This window comes from Dipodomys merriami, unplaced genomic scaffold, assembly GCF_024711535.1.
Source record: "Dipodomys merriami isolate MVZ:Mamm:240054 unplaced genomic scaffold, mDipMer1.0.p SCAF_52, whole genome shotgun sequence".
Lineage (NCBI taxonomy): Eukaryota > Metazoa > Chordata > Mammalia > Rodentia > Heteromyidae > Dipodomys > Dipodomys merriami.
This window is the reverse complement of record NW_027206091.1, coordinates 5,044,683-5,062,664: the sequence shown is the minus strand read 5'-3', so window position 1 is coordinate 5,062,664 and position 17,982 is coordinate 5,044,683. Positions and strand designations below refer to the sequence as shown.

The following is a 17,982-nucleotide window of genomic DNA, read 5'->3' as shown; positions in this document are numbered from 1 at the left end:
TTAGGTGCTTCATTGCTTTGAATCTCCATCCCCAGATCTTAGCCCTGGGTAGCTTGGATGGCGCATGTGTGCTACCAGCACCCAGCATCTCAGTTTTTTAAATGTTGAATGAAACAAAACAATAGCAATCTGCAACTATTCATGTTCCCTTTTGAGACAAGGTCGCTCTCTGGGGGCCTAATCCTCCTGCCTCATCTTCCTAGATGCAGGGATTACAGCTGCATGCCACTACACTAGTCTATACATACACACTAGTCTATACACATATTCTTCCTTTTTGGGGGGGTTGTGGGACTGAACTCTGGGAAAAAAAACCGGAAAAAAAAATTAAAGAAATAAAAAAAAAGCTCAGGCAGTGCCCAGCCCACAATTGACAAAAAAAAAAAAAAAAGATTAACTTTAGATTCCCACTGTTTTGTTTCATTTAACACTAAAAAAAAACCAAACAAACAAAAAACTGATGAAAATCTTGATTTTTGGACAGGGAGTTTAACTCAGGTAGAAGAACATTTGTATAGCATACAGGAAGTCCTGAATTTAAGCAACAATACCCCAAATAAAAAACAGTGGTCAAATATGGAGGAAGCCATGTTTTGGTCCATTAGTAACTACATGAGTGGATGGCTTCTGGTCTTCCCATTGCAGTGACAAATGCCACAGGGATGTCTTCCTAACATGTTCAAGGCCAGTCCTAGTCCTTGAACTCAGGGCCTGAGCACTGTCCCTGAGCTTCTTTTGCTCAAAGTTAGCACTCTACCACTTGAGAGCCACAGTGCCTCTTCTAGCTTTTTCTGGGTTTGCGGTACTAAAGAATCAAACCCAGGGCTTCATGCATGCTAGGCAAGTGCTCTACCACTGAACCTGGGAAGAATCTTATAGTAAACACCGAAGTACTGCCACCTTTTGTGCAAGAGTTCTTTTTTTGGTGCTAGTCCTGGGGGCTTGAACTCAGGGCCTAGGTGTTGGCTCTGAGCTTTTGTGCTCAAGGCTAGCACTTGACCACTTGAGCCACAGCTCCACTTCTGGCTTTTATTAATTTTTTTTGGTCGTGGGGTTTGAACTCTGGGCCTGGGCGCTGTCCCTCAGCTCTTCAGATAAAGGCGAGGGCTCTACTACTTAAGCCACAGCACCACTTCTGGTTTTCTGGTGGTTTTATTGGAGATAAGAGTTTCATGAACTTTTTCTGCCCAGGCTGGCTTTGAACTGTGATTATGAGATCTCAGCCTCCTGAGTAGCTAGGATTACAGGCGTGAGCCACCGACACCCAGCAACTTCTGGCTTTTTTCACTGGGGATAAGAGTCTCATGGGCTTTCCTACCTGGGCGGGCTTGGAGCCACAATCCTCAGATCTCAGCCTCCTGAGTATCTAGGATGACAGGTATAAACCAGAGTGCCTGGCCTTTGTGCAGGAATTCTTCACCGTCCCTTCCTGGTGTTCTGTTTTCCAGCATGGGGCCTCTATGAATGCTTCAAACAGTAAGGGCAACACGGCCCTGCACGAGGCAGTGATAGGAAACCATGTGTTCGTGGTGGAGCTGCTTCTGCTCCACGGAGCATCGGTTCAAATCATGAACAAGAGGCAGCGCACAGCCATAGACTGCGCTGACCAGGTGAGCACGTGGCGTAGGAACTGCGCAACCCCAGTTTGGGACAGCTTGGCCACCACTGTCTCCCACATCTCGTCTTCTATGCTGGACCCACTTCTTACTCACAGCTTGCTGTCATGCTTTTCTTCTAGTTTTTGTTGGTGCTGGACCTGGGGCTTGAACTCAGGGCCTGGGCACTGTCCCTGAGCTTTTCTGCTCAAGGCTAGTGCTCAACCACTTGAGCCACAACTTCATTTTCAGCTTTTTCTTTACTGCAAGTCCTGGGGCTTGAACTCAGGGCCTCGGGACTGTCCCTGAGCTTCTTTTGCTCAAGGCTAGCGCTCTACCACTTGAGCCATAGTGTCACTTCTGGCTTTTTTTGTGTGTGTATGTGCTACTGAGGAGTTGAACCTAGGACTTAAAGCATGCTAGGCAAGCACTCTACCACTAAGCCACATTTCCAGCCTTCCAGCTTTTCCTTGGTGGTTAAGAGTCTCACGGACTTGCTGCTCAGGCTGGCTTTGAACCATGATTCTCAGATCTCACTGGAGTAGCAAGCATTAGAGGTGTGGGCCACTGGCACAGGGGAATGGAATTTTTTGATTGTTCTGGGGCTTGAACTCAGGGCCTTGGCACTGACCCTGAGCTTTTTTGCTCAGGGATAGTACTCTGCCGCTTGAGCCACATTTCCACTTCTTTTTTTTTTTTCCGATGGTCCTGGGGCTTGAACTCAGGGCCTGTTACATTTCCAGCTCGTGTGTGTGTGTGTGTGTGTGTGTGTGTGTGTGTGTGTGTGTGTGTGTGTGTGTGTGTGTGTGTGTGTGTGTGTGTGTGTGTGTGTGTGTGTGTGTGTGTGTGTGTGTGTGTGTGTGTGTGTGTGTGTGTGTGTGTGTGTGTATTTAGAGATAAGTCTCAAGGATTTTCCTGCTGGGGCTGGCTTCAAACCACGATCCTTTGATCTCAGCCTCCTAAGTAGTGTGTCACAGGCAAGGTGCTTGGCTGGAGTAGAAACATTTTAAACTTCCAATTTCGTGCTTTTTCAAAGGGTGATAGTGGTAATTTTGTCTGAGTGCCATGTGGCAGCTCCCAGGCAGCAATGGGCCCTGTCATTTGCACATAGTGCTTACATACCCAGCCAGCCCCGAGTCCCCAGTGACACACAGCAGAGCCAGGCTGCACACTACAGGCTACCAAGCATCACAGCCTCCAAAGTGGCTTAGAGCACGCACAGCCATGTGGGTTACTGACATTCACATTCTACCGCTCCCTTTCCCCATGGAACTGCAGAAGTCAAAAATCATGGAGTTACTTCAGGTAGTACCAAGTTGCGTGACCTCCTTAGACGATGTTTCAGAATCAGACGCCGGGGAATACGTGACTGTCAAGATCCGGAAAAAGTGTAAGTGTTCCTGCTTTCTGGAAACTTCCACCTTCCTTGACTGGGACGCTCGTGGGAGCCCAGGGTTCATTTACTACTCAAGGCAAACTGCATCGTGGTATGAGGGGAACCACAGAAATGTGAGGATCAGACTCTTCAGGTGGAAGGGTTATTAATAAATTTTTTTTTTCTGCCTGTCCTGGGGATTGAACACAGGGCCGAGGTGCTGTCCCTGGGCTTATTTCTTTTTTCAAGTCTGGTGCTCCACTACCTGAGCCATAGCTCTACTTCGAACTTTTTGCTGGTTCATTGGAGATAAGAATCTCATGGATTTTCTTGCTTTGGCTGGCTTCAAACTGTGATCGCCAGCCTCTTTAGTAGCTATGATGACAGGGGTGAGGCCGAAATCTGACACTAGTTTTCTGCTTGACTGTCCTGTTGTTTCCTGAAGTTAAGAATAGACACAGATAGCATGAGCCTGAAGGCTCAAGCTCTAATTACTAACCAGACAGGAGGCACAGATCTGTAGTCTCAGCCATCTTCTGTTCCAGCTCCAGGATGCACAGGTTAACCAGGGCCTGGTGAGTGCTAGCGGTTGCCAGACAGCTATGGCACTATATATTCCTTTTTGTGCCAGTCCTGTGCATGAACTCAGGTCCTAGGCATTCTGGCACTTGAGCCACATTTCTACTTCTTTTTTTTTTTTTTTGCCAGTCCTGGGGCTTGAGCTCAGGGCCTGTGCAGTCCTTGAGCTTCTTTTGCTCAGGCTAGCACTCTACTACTTGAGATTCCGGCTTTTTGTCTATGTGGTAACCAGGAAGTGAACCCAGGGCTTTATGCATGCTGGGCAAGCACTCTACCACTAAGGCACATTCCCAGCCCCATCACACTTTGGCTTTTTTGGTGGTTAACTGGACATAAGAGTCTCACAAACTAGCTGGGTGCCGGTGGCTCATGCCTGTAATCCTATCTACTCAGGAGACAGAGATCTGAAGATCATGGTTCAAAGCCAGCCTGGACAGGAAAGTTTGTGAAATTCTTATCTCCAATAAACCACTAGAAAACCGGAAGTGGTGTTGTGGTTCACATCATTAGAGTGCTCACCTTGAGCTGGAGTACAGGGACAGCACCCAAGCCCAGAGTTCAAGCCCCACGACCAACCAAAGAAAAAAAAAAAAGTCTCACAAACTTTGCCTCCTGGAATGGCTTTGAACTGTGCTACTCAGATCTCAGCCTCTGTGTAGCTAGGATTACAGGTGTGAGTCACCTGTCCCTGGCTATATTCTTTTCTCAAAACTTTAATGGGGTGTCCTTGTTCCATGGCCTTTTAAAATGTGAGCAAATATACAATCTGGATAATTGGGAGGTGACCCCAATAAGACTGGCAAGTTTGAGTGTATAAGGGTTTATTTGTCTCACAGTTCATGTCTTAATAAACAGGTATCTGTTACTAGATTTCCTTAAGCAAAGTTGGTGCTTTATTTTCTCAATTTTGTTAAGCTAAGAAATTGGAAAGCTTGCACTTGTAAGACGGTCACTTTGGAATTCTCCAGTGTTTATCCTTTTATCTACAGGGAACTCAACACTGTATGATCTCCCTGATGAGCCTTTTACAAGACAGTTTTACTGCGGGCCCTCGGTTGGTGGATCTGAGTGAGTATGGAATTTAGGTTTAAAGATCTGGGCCTTGGGCTAGGAATGTGACTTAGTGATAGAGTGCTTGCCTAGCATGCACGAAGCCCTGGGTTCGATTCCTCAGTACTACATAAACAGAAAAGGCCAGAAGTGGTCCTGTGGCTCAAGTAGTAGAGTGCTAGCTTGAGCAAAAGAAGCTTAGTGACAGTGCTCAGGCCCTGAAACTTCAAGCCCCAGGACAGTCTGGGCCTCAAAGCAGTCCTGGGGAATCCGCGGTCAATGCCACCACCTTGTGGTCAACCACAGTATTGCATACTGCTGTTGCAAATACTGGTTTATTTATGGTTAACATTTCATTTCTTTTAAGTTTTAGGAAAAAAACTTCAAAGGACATTATGGCAAGAGGTAGAAGTGTCCCTAATTTTACTGAGGTGAGTTGTTATATACTGGCTAATAATATATATATATATATTTTTGGCCAGGCCTGGCCTTGAACTCAGGGCCTAGATGCTGTCCCCGAGTTGTTTTCTTTCTCAAGGCTAGTGTTCTACCACTTGCGAGCCACAGCTCCACTTCTGACTTTTTGGTGATAAATAGGATAAGTGTCTCACAAATTTTCTTGCCCAGGCTGGTTTCAAACTTATCCTCAGATGTTCGCTTCCTCACTACAGGATTACAGGCCTGAGCCACCAGCACTGTGCCACCATCCTAAATTTTAAAGCCTACTTTTTCAGATGAGTTGTTTCCCTTTCTTTTTCTTTCATTGAGAGTTAGCAGCAGTTACAACTGCAGTCCACCACTGGGACAGACAGGAAAGTGAGCTTTCTTAGAGTCACTCAAGCTACATTTCTTGTTAGGCCCTGGTGGCTCACCTCTGTTATCCTAGCTACTCAGGAGACAGATCTGAGGATTGTGGTTGGAAGCCATCTCAGACAATAAAGTCCATGAAAAGAACTCTTTAAAAATTTTTTTTCTTTTTCTTTTTTTTGGTCAGTCATGGGGTTGAACTCTGGGCCTGGGCGCTGCCCCTCAGCTCTTCAGCTCAAGGCTAGCACTCTACCACTTGAGCCAAAGCACCACTTCCAGCTTTTTCTGTTTGTGGTGCTATCAAACCTAGGACCTCATGCATGTGAGGTACTCTACCACTGAGCCATCTTCGTAGCCCGAGAAGAACTCTTTATCTCCAATGAACCACTATAAACAAAACAAGTGGAACTGTGGCTCAGCTGATAAGAGTGTCAGCCTTGAACCCAAAAAAATCTCAAGGACAGTACTCAGGCCTTGAGTTCAAGCCCCAGTACTGGCGCTTGTGCACGTGCATACATGGCACGCACACATACACAAATTTATAATGTGACTCACTTTAAGTTAGATGTGGATTCTGCCTTATGGAGGGGTCCTGAGCCCACTGTCTGACCATGGCAGCCGCTGTGAAAATGGTGCTTTATGCACAGTGCACCTGGAAACCAAATTATACCTTTCCTTCAGCCAGAGAGGCAAGGAGTCACAGGGAAGCAGAGCCACCCACCAGAGCCACCCAGAGGTGCAGCTGCAGACAGAGGAGACGAGGGGCCTGCGCAGAGTACTGGGCTGAGGCCAGCTGTTCCAGCACCTGAGTGTGTTATCCACAGAGGCACAGTGAACGACGCACCAGACACGCAGACCCCTGAGACCCTTGGCCAGCCGGCCACGTCCTCAGAGCCCAGCCTCTCCCCCTCTAAGCCATCAGAAGGGACTGACAGGTCTGCTGCCAACGTGTGAGATGAGATGCTGTGGGAGAACGTGGCTTGGAAATTACAATGCTTATAAAGAGACTTGACACACTTTATGCCCACCATGGGAGAAAATCAAGAGTTTTCCTGTGGCTGGGGGCAAGAGGGTGAGCAAGAAAAACACGCCACCATTGAGTGAAGCTAATGTATGACAACCCTGAATCCAGATCCTCCATCCCAGATGTTTCTAAGTAAAACAATTTCCTGGTTAGGGGATAGGTTTTGGCGTCAGACTCTGCCGGCCTTGGTTCCAAAGGCACCCAGCCACCAGAGCAGCAGAAATGGGCAAACCCTGAGCGGAGCTGAAAGAAGCCATTTACATTGCCTGAGGCTGGGGAAGCCGGGGAAAAATGGTTCCTCAAAAGAAGAGTGGAACCCTTGGAAGCCACTGGAGTCCCTGGTGGCTGCTCCTTTCAGTGCCAGGTGGCGGGGAGCCCTGGCCTGCCCCACCTGGCCTGCCCCATGCATCAGGAGACGCCGCCATGAGCACACACCGTCCCATGGCAGACGCACTGTTACGCCGCCCGCAGTCCGGCCCGCCAGCCGCAGATGGTCACTAGCACGTACATTTGGCACGTGTTTCCTTCGTCTTGATTCACATTCACACGTACAGCACAAAGCAGGTCAAAGTTACTTTTTGAGTTCAGGTGTCTTGTCCCTTCCTCCTTTTTATGGATTTCTATAGATGACACTATTTTTCTGTTGTTCCTGGCCCAGCGCTGCGCCCGTGGGGCTTGTCCGAGTCCATTCCCTGTAGCTGTGGGATGAGGATGGCTCTGCATGTCCTTGGAAACACTTGTGTCTGTACAGAGGGAAAAGGCTGCAGTATTTTTCTACAAAGTAATTTATGATTTCTAATTTTCTAACGTGCCTTGGATGTGTGCCAAATGATGGAGAAGAAACAGTAAACGCCGATTGCTGAGTGAGTCCGGGTGTCTGCTGTACTTCCATTTTGCTGTTTCTCAGCCTGGTCTGTACACAGCGTCCCCGCTGCACAGGGGACCTTGATTGTCCATCGCTGGCTAGGATGGAACGACTGATGGATGCAGCACACACAGCTCCTGGGCCCCAGTACTTTTCGGGGCTCACACCACCATTTTAGCATCTTTTAGAATGAGCATACAGGTTTCTGATAAGCACTGTTGCTTTCCTTACTTCTTGTTCTGTTTTCCTCCCTTTCTCCACTTCTACACAAACTACCTTACGGGCTTGGCTGCTGTGGCTCTGTAACATCTTAATTAAGAAATGATGAGGCTAGGAGTGTGGCTCAGTGGTAGAGTGCTTGCCTAGCTTCCTTGAAGCCCTGGGTTCAGTTCCTCAGTACCACATACACAGAGTAAGTCGGAAGTGGCACTGTGGGCTCAAGTGCTAAAGTGCTAGCCTTGAGCAAAAGAAGCTCAGGGACAGTGCCCAGGCCCTGAGTTCAAGCCCCAGGACTGGAACCAAAAAAAAAAAAAAAAAAAGCTGGGCACCCAGTTCAGTGACAAATGCCTATAACCCCAGCACACGAGGTCAGGCTGGGCCACAGCAAAGCCCTGTTTTTTGGGGGGGGAGGGAGACCCTCAAGCTCATACCTATAATCCTAGCTACTTAGGGAGCAGTGAACAGGACGACCAGGGTTTTCCAGCCCAAGCAGGAAAGTCCCAAAGACTCTACCTCCAAAATAGCCAGCAAAAAGGCTGGGGGCCTGGCTCATGCAGTGGAGCACCAGCTGAGCAAGCAAGCACGAGGCCCTGAGTTCAAACACCAGTACTGGCAGGATAGCTAAAACTTAGAATATCTACTCCACACAATTTGACCTTTAAGGACCTTGATACTAACTGGACACTGGTAGCTCACACGTAGTTCAAGCTATTCAGGAGGCTGAGCTCTGAGGATTGGGGTTCAAAGCCAGCAGACAGGAAGTCTGTAAGACTTATCCCCAGTGAACCACCAAAAATCTCAAGTGGTAGCGTGCCAGCCTTGAGCAGAAAAGCAGAGCCAGCGCTTCAGGATCTGAGTTCAGCATCACTGCTCCCTTTCCCACCCTAACAAAGTCTGGAAAGCGTTTTTGGTGGCACCCCAGATATTAAACAGAGAGCCTTTGCCTTGCTAGGCAAGTGCCCCAGCCTTATGTTTTTTTTTGGCTGGTCATGGGGTTTGAACTCTGGGCCTGGGTGCTGTCCCTCAGCTCTTCTGCTCAAGGCAAGCACTCTATCTCTTGAGCCACAGCACCACTTCCGGTTTTCTGGTGGTTTATTGAAAGGAAAAGTCTCATAGACTTTCCTGCCTGGGCTGGCTTTGAACTGCAATCCTCAGATCTCAGCCTCTCTGAGTACCTAGGATTACAGGTATGAGCCACTGGTGCCTGGCTATGGTTTGGTTTTGAGACAAGGTCTTGTTAACATCTCCTGCACTGGCCTCAAACTTGCAATCCTCCTGCCTCCATGTCCTGACATCTGGGATTATAAAGATGTATAACCACACCTGGCTTCTTGTTGCAGTACTATGGAGTTGAAATCCGAGCCAGGCACTTCTACCCCTTAAGCCAATCCCCCTTGGTAGGAACTTCTTGTGCAAGGGCAATGCCACCTCCAAGAGGAGATCTGCTTCCTGCTTGGAGGACCTACGTCCGGAAATTTCAGATATGCTCGGACAACAAGGCCATTTGAATGTCCACAGTGTGCCTGGATGCTTCATGAAGGTCTCGTCCACGCTGCCATTTGCTTAGAAGCAAAGTGAGATGCACATACCTCTGGTGACTGGAGATGGCATGAAAACCACTCACTCCATGCTTTCGTTTGCATAAACAAGTTTAATTTCTTAAACGCATATAGACAATAAACAAAGTAAACATTGAAGAGCTTTAACCTCCATCCTAGAACTGTGCCGCTAAGCTTGAGAGTTCAGTAATCGTCGTCGTCATCTGAGTCCATTACTTTCCTTCTGTTGAACTGGGGAGGATTAAAGGCGTCATAACATTGTCAGACCTGAGCAGAAACATCCGTGGCTGCCGGCTGGGTGAAGTGGCGTGGGGGCCTTAGACACAGCCCCTTGATATAGCCAGACCTCCCCACAGCCCTTAGGACTTCCATCAAATCAGTCTACAGGCTGCAAGATGCCGATATGGTAGATACACATTCAACACTCAACTTTTTTTTTTGTGTGGGGGGGGGCGTGGACTCAGGGCTTGGGCAGGGACTGGTCCCTAAGCACTTTTGTTTTTTTCTCAAGGCTAGTGCTTTAACACTTGAGCCACAGCTCCACTTCTGGATTTTTGTGGCTAACTGGAGATAAGGTGACTCATGGACTTTCCTGTCTGGGCTTGGCTTTGAACTGTGATCCTCAGATCTCAGCTTCCTGAGTAGCTAGGATTACAGGCATGAGCCACTGCACTCAGCTCAACACTCAACATTTAAATATCAACACTTTTTTTTTTTTTTTGGGTCCGGTCGTGGGGCCTGAACTCTGGGCCTGGACACTGTCCCTCAGCTCTTCAGCTCAAGGCTAACACTCTACCGCTTGAGCCACAGCGCCACTTCTGGCTTTTTTCTTTTTGCTTATGTGGTGCTGAGGAATCAAACCCAGGGCCTCAGGCATGCAAGGCAAGCGCTCTACCACTGAGCCACCTTCCCAGCCCTCAACACTTTTTCTTCTGCAGCAACACGGGGGTGAGGGTGGGGGGTAGCACTTACTTTTACTGTCGTTTTCTTTTCTGTTTGTTGGCTTACTTTTTCAAGGATTTCTATTAAGCCCTGTTCTGAAACCTAGGGTAACCAGAAAGAAAAAAGTACCCGTTAAAGCCAAGAATAAATCTTAGCAGGATTAATTACTTAGTGATCTTTCCAGGGCATTGAGAGGGATGATGGAAGGGGAGGAAGGGGTGGCAGAAAGCGGACCATTAACTCAACAACCGATTCAAGTTGCAAAGAACTGGCTTTTGCTGTTTTACCTCAGCTGGGATGGCAGTGGGAGATGATGCCATCTCAGAGGAGGACTACTGACCGCGTTTCCTCAGAAGCTTCTGATGGAGCACATGGACGGACATGTGCATCACACCAGCAGACAAGCCCACGCTTCAGCCCATTCAGTGTTGCAGGGAAAGCTACACAATTTCTGCCCACAATTGAAACATCATCTTAGAGATGACGTCACTCTCAAAAACAAAAGACCCACCAGGGCTGGGTGTGATGATGCACACCTGTAAACCAGGGACTTGGAGAGCACACCGGGGAGGATCTGGTCCAAGACAAAGCATGAGACCCACACTGAAGCAAGATGGCTGCCTGGAGGGAGTGGCTCAAAATGGTAGAGGGCATTCAAACCCTAGTACTGTCCAAAAAGAAATCACAGGAGAGCTGAGAAGGTGGCTCAGTGGTAGAGCGCTTGCCTAGCATGAATGAAGCCCTGGGTTCAATTCTTCAGTACCATATACACAGAAAAAGCTGGAAGCAGAGCTGTGGTTCAAGCGGTAGAGTGCTTGCCTTGAGCAAAAGAAGCTCGGGGACAGTGCCCAGGCTCTGAGTTCAAGCCCCAGGACTGGCAGAAAAAAAAAAAAAAATCAGGAAGTGGTACTATGTCTCAATTGATAGAGCGCTACTACTTTGGCAAAAGAGCTCAGGGACAATGCCTGGGTCCTGAATTCAAGGTCCATAGCTGACCAAAAAAGCTGTATGTATGTGTGTGTGTATATATATAATACATATATATGTATACATTTACATACATACATATATACACACACATATACATATATATAAAAATCAACCAGCTGTGTGTTCTGCACATAAGGTAGAAGGGTTCAGGGCAAGTGGAGGGATCCCCACACAGTCAGTGGGTGAGGGCTGTGTGCACAGGGCTGAACGTGGCATCACTGGCCGGCCAGATTTGCTTCTGGGCAGAAACCGATGCCAACTGGCCCAAGCTGTGGGTGGGCCACACAAGGTCCAGGAAAGAAAGAAGTGATCTCTAGGAAAGTTGGAGTCACTCAGGACCTCCAGAAGTAGCTGTCCAGCTTACCTTCCCACTCAGCTGTCCATAACGCGCCATCTGGATGAGGTAATTCTCTACTGCTTTTGTTTTTTCTGGCTTCACAAGTGCCAAGTTACTTACTGAAAAGAGGTTAAAAAATTTATATACATATAGGGGGGAGGTATCAACGCTAATCCCACTTACATTTAAAAAAAGGGACAGGCTGGGAAGGTGGCTCAGTGGTAGAGCGCTTGCCTTGTATGCTTGAAGCCCTGGGTTCGATTCCTCAGCACCACATAAACAGAAAAAAAAAAAGCCAGAAGTGGCGCTGTGGCTCAAGTGGTAGAGTGCTAGCCTTGAGCTGAAGAGCTGAGGGACAGCACCTAGGCCCAGAGTTCAGACCCCACGACCGGACCCCCTCCCCCCCCCAAAAAAAGGACAATTTTGCTGAACACTGGTGGCTCACACCTGTAATCCTAGCTACTCAGGAGGCTGAGATCTGAGAATCGCAGTTCGAAGCCAGCCTGATCATGAAAGTCTGTGACTCTTATTTCCAATGAACCACCAGAAAACTGGAAGTGGAACTGTGACAAAGTGATAGAGCACTAGCCTTGAGCAAAAAAAACTCTGGGATAGCACCGAGGCCCTGAGTTCATGCCCCAAAACTGACAAAAAAATAAAAATAAGAACAGCTGGGTGCTGGTGGCTCACGCCTCTACCCCTAGCTATTCAGGAGGCTGAGATCTAAAGATCACAGTTTAAAGCTAGCCTAGACAAAAAAGTTCCTGTGAGACTCTTATCTCCAATGAACCACCAGAAAACTGGAAGTGGTACTGTGGTTCAAGTGGTAGAACGCTAGCCTTGAGCACAAAGAGGCTCAGGGACAGTACCTAGGCCCTGAGTTCAAGCCCCACAACTGACAAAAAAACAAAAAAACAAAAAAACTAAGCTCTGATATTCCCTAAACACTTCACAATTCACCAGTCAGGTCCATGGCACTGTATCTGTTAAAAATGGAAAAACAAAAAACAAAACCCAGGTCTGGGAATGTAGCTTAGTGGCAGAATGCTTACTTCACATGCATGAATCCCTGGGTTCGATTTCTCAGTACCACATACACAGAAAAAGCCGAAAGCAGTGCTGTGGCTCAAGTGGTAGAGAGCAAAAGAAGCTCAAAGACAGTGCCCAGGCCCAGAGTTCAAGCCCCAGGACTGGCCAAAAAAACCAAAACCAAAAACCAAAAAGAGCAAAAAAAACAACCCACAAACCCACAAAAGCCAAAGTTCAGCTGTGGGCTGGTGGCGGGGCTAAAGTGCTGGAGCATTAGATTAGCCAATATGAGGCCCAGAGTTCAAACCCCAGTATTAGCAAAGTTCAGCCACATCAGTCTCAGATAGTGGGAAAGGCCACTGTGGGTGCTCATGTCCTAAGCCCTGTGCCTTCCTGTTTAAAAATGCATGACCATTTTCATCAAAGCAATTTATTATTCTGACATGACAGAATGGTGGGTCACTGTCCAGCTGTGTCTTCTATCCTAGGCTTCAAGGAATTACACAGAAAAATGGCAGTGGGCCATTTGGATAGGTTTTCTTTTAAACTTTTTTTTTGTACCATCCTAGGGCTTGAACTCTGGGCCTAGGTCCTGTCCCTGAGCTTTCCTGCTCAAGGCTAGTTCTACACTTGAACCACAGCTCCAATTCCAACTTTTTTGGTGGTTCACTAGCAGTTAAGTCTCATGGACTTTCCTCCTGCCTGGGCTGGCTGTGAACCGTGATCCTCAGATCTCAGCTTCCTGAGTAGTTGGGATTACAGGCATGGGCCACTGCACCCAGCCTTTGACGTAGTTTTCTTATGAAACTCTGCATGTTGATGGAAATGCATTTAGACATCATGTCCCCGGTAAGCAAAGAACTTGCTGGCAGCTTTGACAATGACTTAAGTACTTTTCTCTGGTTTACTGATTTCACACTTCATATAAACAATGCATATTGAATATTTCTATGCTCAGTGAATAGCAATAACTCTGGCCCATCTATGGAAATAACAAAGAAACAGAATCTGGGTGCCATTGGTTCATGCCTGTAATCCTAGCTACTCAGGAGGCTGAGATCTGAGGATTGCAATTCAGAGCCAGCCCGGGCAGGAAAGTCTCCAATTAACCACCAGAAAACCAGAAGTGGCTCTGTAGCTCAAATGGTTGAGCTGAAGAGCTCAGGGACAGCGCACAGGCTGAGTCCAAGCTCCACGACCAACAAAACAACAACAAAAAAGATGCTTACGCCTGGCCCGGGCGGATTGATCCAGAACTTGAGCTAAGATACTGTTCCTCATTTCTGCTTCCCTGCAACAGAACACAGGTCAGACATTAGAAATCAGCTGTTGTCACATGTGCACTCCATGAGTCCTGAGACAGTAGGGCAGGCACGAGGCTGCAACCCCGGGAGTGACTGCTCCAAGAGCCAGCTTTGCACTACAAGGTATAAGCCGGCCAGGCAGACACCAAACCCTTCCAACTGCCATAACCACTGTGGGGGACCCATGCCAGTAATGTGTTGTGAGGACTGCAGACGATTAAGGAGGACAGTGATTGATCTGTGTAAGGTACTCATACAGCAAGCTCAGGCCCAGGAAGCCATGTCAAAGAGACAAAGGCAACCGTGGCCTAGCTAGAACCAGACCTCATGTTTAAAGACTCAGTTCTTCTTCTGTATATCACCAATATAATAACAATAAAAAAAATTGGCACCAGAGCTGAGCACTGGTGGCTCACACCTATAATCCTAGCTACTCAGGAGGTTGAGATCTGAGGATCATGGTTCAAAGCCAGCCTAGGCAGCAAACTCTGTGAACTTTTATCTCCAATGAACCACCAGAAAACCAGAAGTGATACTATGGCTCAAAGTAGTAGAGTGCTACCCTTGAGTGAAAGAGCTCAGAAGCAGTGCCTAGGTCCTGAGTTCAAGCCCCATGACCATGACCACTACTACCACCAACACCAAGAAAACTCAGTTCTGGTCCAGGCATGGTGTTGCACACCTATAATTCCAGTTACTCCGGAGGTGCGGATGGGAGGATCTCCATTAGAGGCCAGCCCTTCCAAAGTGAGATATGTAAAACACACTAAAAATCTCAAAAGACTCAGGTGTGACTCAAGTGACAAGAGCACTTGCCAATCAAACTCTCAGTTCACTCCCCAATTCCCTCAAAATACTGTTGCCACTAGTTTTTGTTGTTGTTGTTAGTTGTGGGGGCTGAATTCTTGGCCTGGGGACTGTCCCTCAGCTCTTCAGCTCAAGGCTAGCGCTCTCCCACTTGAGCCACAGCGCCACTTCTGGCTTTTTTCTTTTTGCTTATGTGGTGCTGAGGAATCAAACCCAGGGCCTCATGCATGCAAGGCAAGCACTCTACCACTAAGCCACATTCCCAGCCCTCCCCTTCTCTTTTCTTTTTAGTGCCTAATTGGAGATAAGAGTCTCAGGGGTTTTCCTGCCCCAGATCGCAGGAAAGTAGATTTTCTTCTTTTTGTTCTGTAAATGATTCCCCCCCCCCCCCCCCGCCCCAAGAAAGCAGTTACAGCAGAGGTGATATGGCTGGGGTGGCTGTGCCCAAACATGTAGCTTCTGCCATAGGCCATCTCCTTGTAGTTCCTGACAACTGCTGAGCCACTATACTGTCGCTCTATGTCACTGCACCTAACATGCCAGGAGCTGTGACACACCAGTGTCCAGTACCTCGAAGGATGAAGACACCTTCAGTGAGGGCATAGTAAGAGATCCCCTTCTTAAAGCAGGGGCTGCCAAACAGGAAGATCTCCAGCAAACAAGAATAGTAGGGTGCTGGTGGCTCATGCCTGTAATTCGAGCTACTCAGGAGGCTGAGATATGAGGATCATGACTCAAAAGCCAGCCCAGGCTGGAATATCCAGGAGACGCTTTATCTTCAATGAACCACCAAACAAAGCTAGAAGTGCAACTGTGGCTTAAGTAGCCTTGAACAAAAGAACTCAGGGACAGTGCCCAGGCCTTGAGTTCAAGCCCCATGACAAAAAACCAAAACAACAACAACAAAAGTGATGGTACCCTGATGGACATTTCTGGAGAGATCACTCTGCCACAAAAACCTTTGTCATTCACACACCTATCAAAATTACTCAAATGGAAGTGGTGGTAGTGGTGGTGGTGGTGGTGGAATCCCGTGGTGAAGAAAGTTCAGTTTTTTAGCACGTACCTTTGTTTTGCTTCCTGTTGTGCTGCATCTCCAGGATCCTTAAAAAAAATAGTAATAATAATTTCACCTTAGCACTGAGTATAATTTCCAAAGGGGGAAGGGAGGACCTATTCTCTTTTCCTTCTGATTGAGTCCCCACAGGAGTAAATAATCCGCCTAATTACTAAAAACTGGCTCTCTTGCCAGATGTTGGTGGCTTACACCTACAATCCTTGCTACTTGAGAGGCTGAGGATTTTTTGTTTGTAGGGCCTGAACTCTGGGCCTGGGCACTGTCCCTCAGCTCTTCAGCTCAAGGCGAACGCTCTACCACTTGGGCCACAACGCCACTTCTGGTTTTCTGGTGGTTTATTGGAGGTAAGACTCTCATGGTCTTTCCTGACTGGGCTTTGAACCGTGATCTTTAGATCTCAGCGTCCTAAGTAGCTAGGATTATAGGTGTAAGGCACCGGTGCCTGGCAATGCAGAGGATTTTTGTTCTGAGCCAGCCCAGTCAGAAACGTCTAAAAGACGTCTGGCTCATGTCTGTCAACCTATCTACCCAGGACTGAGGCTCAAAGTGGGCCCAGGCAGGAAAGTCTGTGAGATTCTCTTATTTCTAATCAAATACCAAAAACCCAGCTTTGGGGGGGGGGGGGAAGGTAAAGGTTCTCACCCAGTTGAGGCCCCACTACCTGCAACCGCCCCCCCAATAAAAAAGAAGCAAAGTGTCAGACTGGAGGTGTGGCTCAAATGGTAGAGTAGCAGAGCCATGAGCAAGCAAGCAGGCCCTGAGTTCAAACCTAGATATAGCGACCAAAGAACCAATCCATCAAGAAGGAGCAATAACTCAAGAAGTTTTCACCTGCCATGTTCTCGCTTGTTTGGTGGGGAGTAGGGGGGTTCCCAGGGCCTTGCACATATGGAGCACCCCGTTAGCCACCAGCACACCATTCCAATTCCCAAGGGGAACTTTCAGTGGGCTTCTAAAGGAGTCACAATGTAACAGAACCTTCCAGAACACCAACCACCACCATTACTCCCCCCCACCCCACCCCCAGCCTACCCAGGGGAAAAATGTCTCCCTTATACTAACTACCAGAGCTTCTGTTTTTTTTTTTTTTTTTTAAAGAACAATGCCTAAAAATGCGATGTTGAATGTCGGGCACCGGTGGCTTGCGACTGCCATCCTAACTACTCAGGAAGGAGGCTGAGATCTGAGAATCACAGGTTTGAAGCCAGCCTGGGCAGGGGAAAAAAAAAAATCCAAAAAAGAAACTTTCATCTTCCATGACTCCACACCTCCCCCCCCCCCCCAAAAAAAAGCCATAAAAAGTGGTGCTGTGGCTCAAGTGGTGGAGTGCTAACTGCGAACCAAAACACTCAAGGACGGCACCCAAGCCCTGAGTTCAAGCCCCACTACCAGCACACACACAGAGACTGGGGGGCGGGGGGGCGGGAATGATAGCATTTGGGATGTGCCTTTTATTCAGACCACAGCATCAGGTAACCAGGAGGAAACGGACAGGCTTCTGAGCCAACAGGAAGAAAAGAAAAAAAGGCTCGGGGTCAGCAGCGTCCAGGTCCTGAGTTCGGGCCCCACGCGCTGCTCCTGGGCGCTGGCTCTCACTAGAGTGGTAATGACTAACCCGGTGGGGCGGGAGGTCCCGGGCCCCCTTGGAAGAGGAGCCTGCACCTCCGGCCGCTGGGCAGCGCCCCTCGGCCGGGCGTGTGCTGGGGGGCCCCCGGCGTTCCCAGCGCCCCCGCCCCGGCCGTCGGGGCGCCCCGAGGCCTCCGCGGCCTCCCATCAGGGCCGCGCCCTCCACGCCCCGCCCGCTCACCCCGTGCTTCGCCTGCAGCTCCGCCAGCCTCTGCTTCCGCAGCGTCTCCAGCTCCTCGTCCGCCATGGCTCTGGCCGTGGGAAGTGCGGCTGAGGCGGGGGAGCGGGGGAGGGGGGGGTGTCTCACGGCCGCCGAGACCCTCGCCCCGAAATCCGTCCACCCGGCGGGGATCCCGCGGCTCCTCGCGCGAGCCTGCACGACGGCGGCCGCACGCTGCGCATGCGCACCGGGCGACCAGGCGTCGCCAATCCAGCCCCGAGTCCCCCCGCCTCCGGATCCCTCCCCCTTCCTCCCCTCCCCGTTTGACTCCCTCCCCGTCCTTTCCCTGGCCGTCGCCAGGGCGACGAGGAGATGCCCGATCTCGCGATTGGAGGCGGCTGGATCAAACCAATTCCCAGCCGTCATCCGCGATGGATGGGATGCTGGATCCAACGTGCGTGGTATTCATGAACTGTTTTGTCGAAAGGCAACTCCTTGGTACAACTACTTAAAGATAATAATAATTGAAAACAAAATATACCGGGCCGGGCGCTGGTGGCTCACGCCTGTCATCCTAGCTACTCAGGAAGCTCAGATCTGAGGATTGAGGTTCGAAGCCAGCCTGGACGGGAAAGT

The 17,982-nt window shown here is 48.9% G+C and overlaps 2 protein-coding genes across 5 annotated transcripts in view; one reads left to right on the top strand and one right to left on the bottom strand.

The window, feature by feature from the left end:
* Ankrd27 (ankyrin repeat domain 27) overlaps positions 1-7,297 on the top strand; it is a 34,702-nt gene extending 27,405 nt beyond the window's left edge. For 3 of the 4 annotated variants that reach the window (XM_069998543.1, XM_069998542.1, XM_069998545.1), the window contains 5 exons: positions 1,449-1,610; positions 2,874-2,985; positions 4,539-4,617; positions 4,967-5,030; positions 6,088-7,297. In XM_069998543.1, coding sequence (XP_069854644.1) covers positions 1,449-1,610; positions 2,874-2,985; positions 4,539-4,617; positions 4,967-5,030; positions 6,088-6,360 — 690 coding nt within the window. In that variant the 3' untranslated portion in view covers positions 6,361-7,297. The remainder of the gene's footprint in view (positions 1-1,448; positions 1,611-2,873; positions 2,986-4,538; positions 4,618-4,966; positions 5,031-6,087) is intronic. The other variant, XM_069998544.1, reaches the window with a different exon arrangement.
* A 1,848-nt stretch (positions 7,298-9,145) lies between these two features.
* On the bottom strand, positions 9,146-17,571 carry Pdcd5 (programmed cell death 5). Its single transcript, XM_069998546.1, has 6 exons — positions 17,368-17,571; positions 15,549-15,586; positions 13,601-13,662; positions 11,370-11,461; positions 10,046-10,117; positions 9,146-9,304 (listed from the first exon to the last, which is right to left on the bottom strand). Exons 1-6 carry the CDS (start codon positions 17,431-17,433, stop codon positions 9,257-9,259), a joined length of 378 nt encoding a protein of 125 aa, XP_069854647.1. The 5' UTR covers positions 17,434-17,571; the 3' UTR covers positions 9,146-9,256.
* Positions 17,572-17,982: the final 411 nt, after the last annotated feature.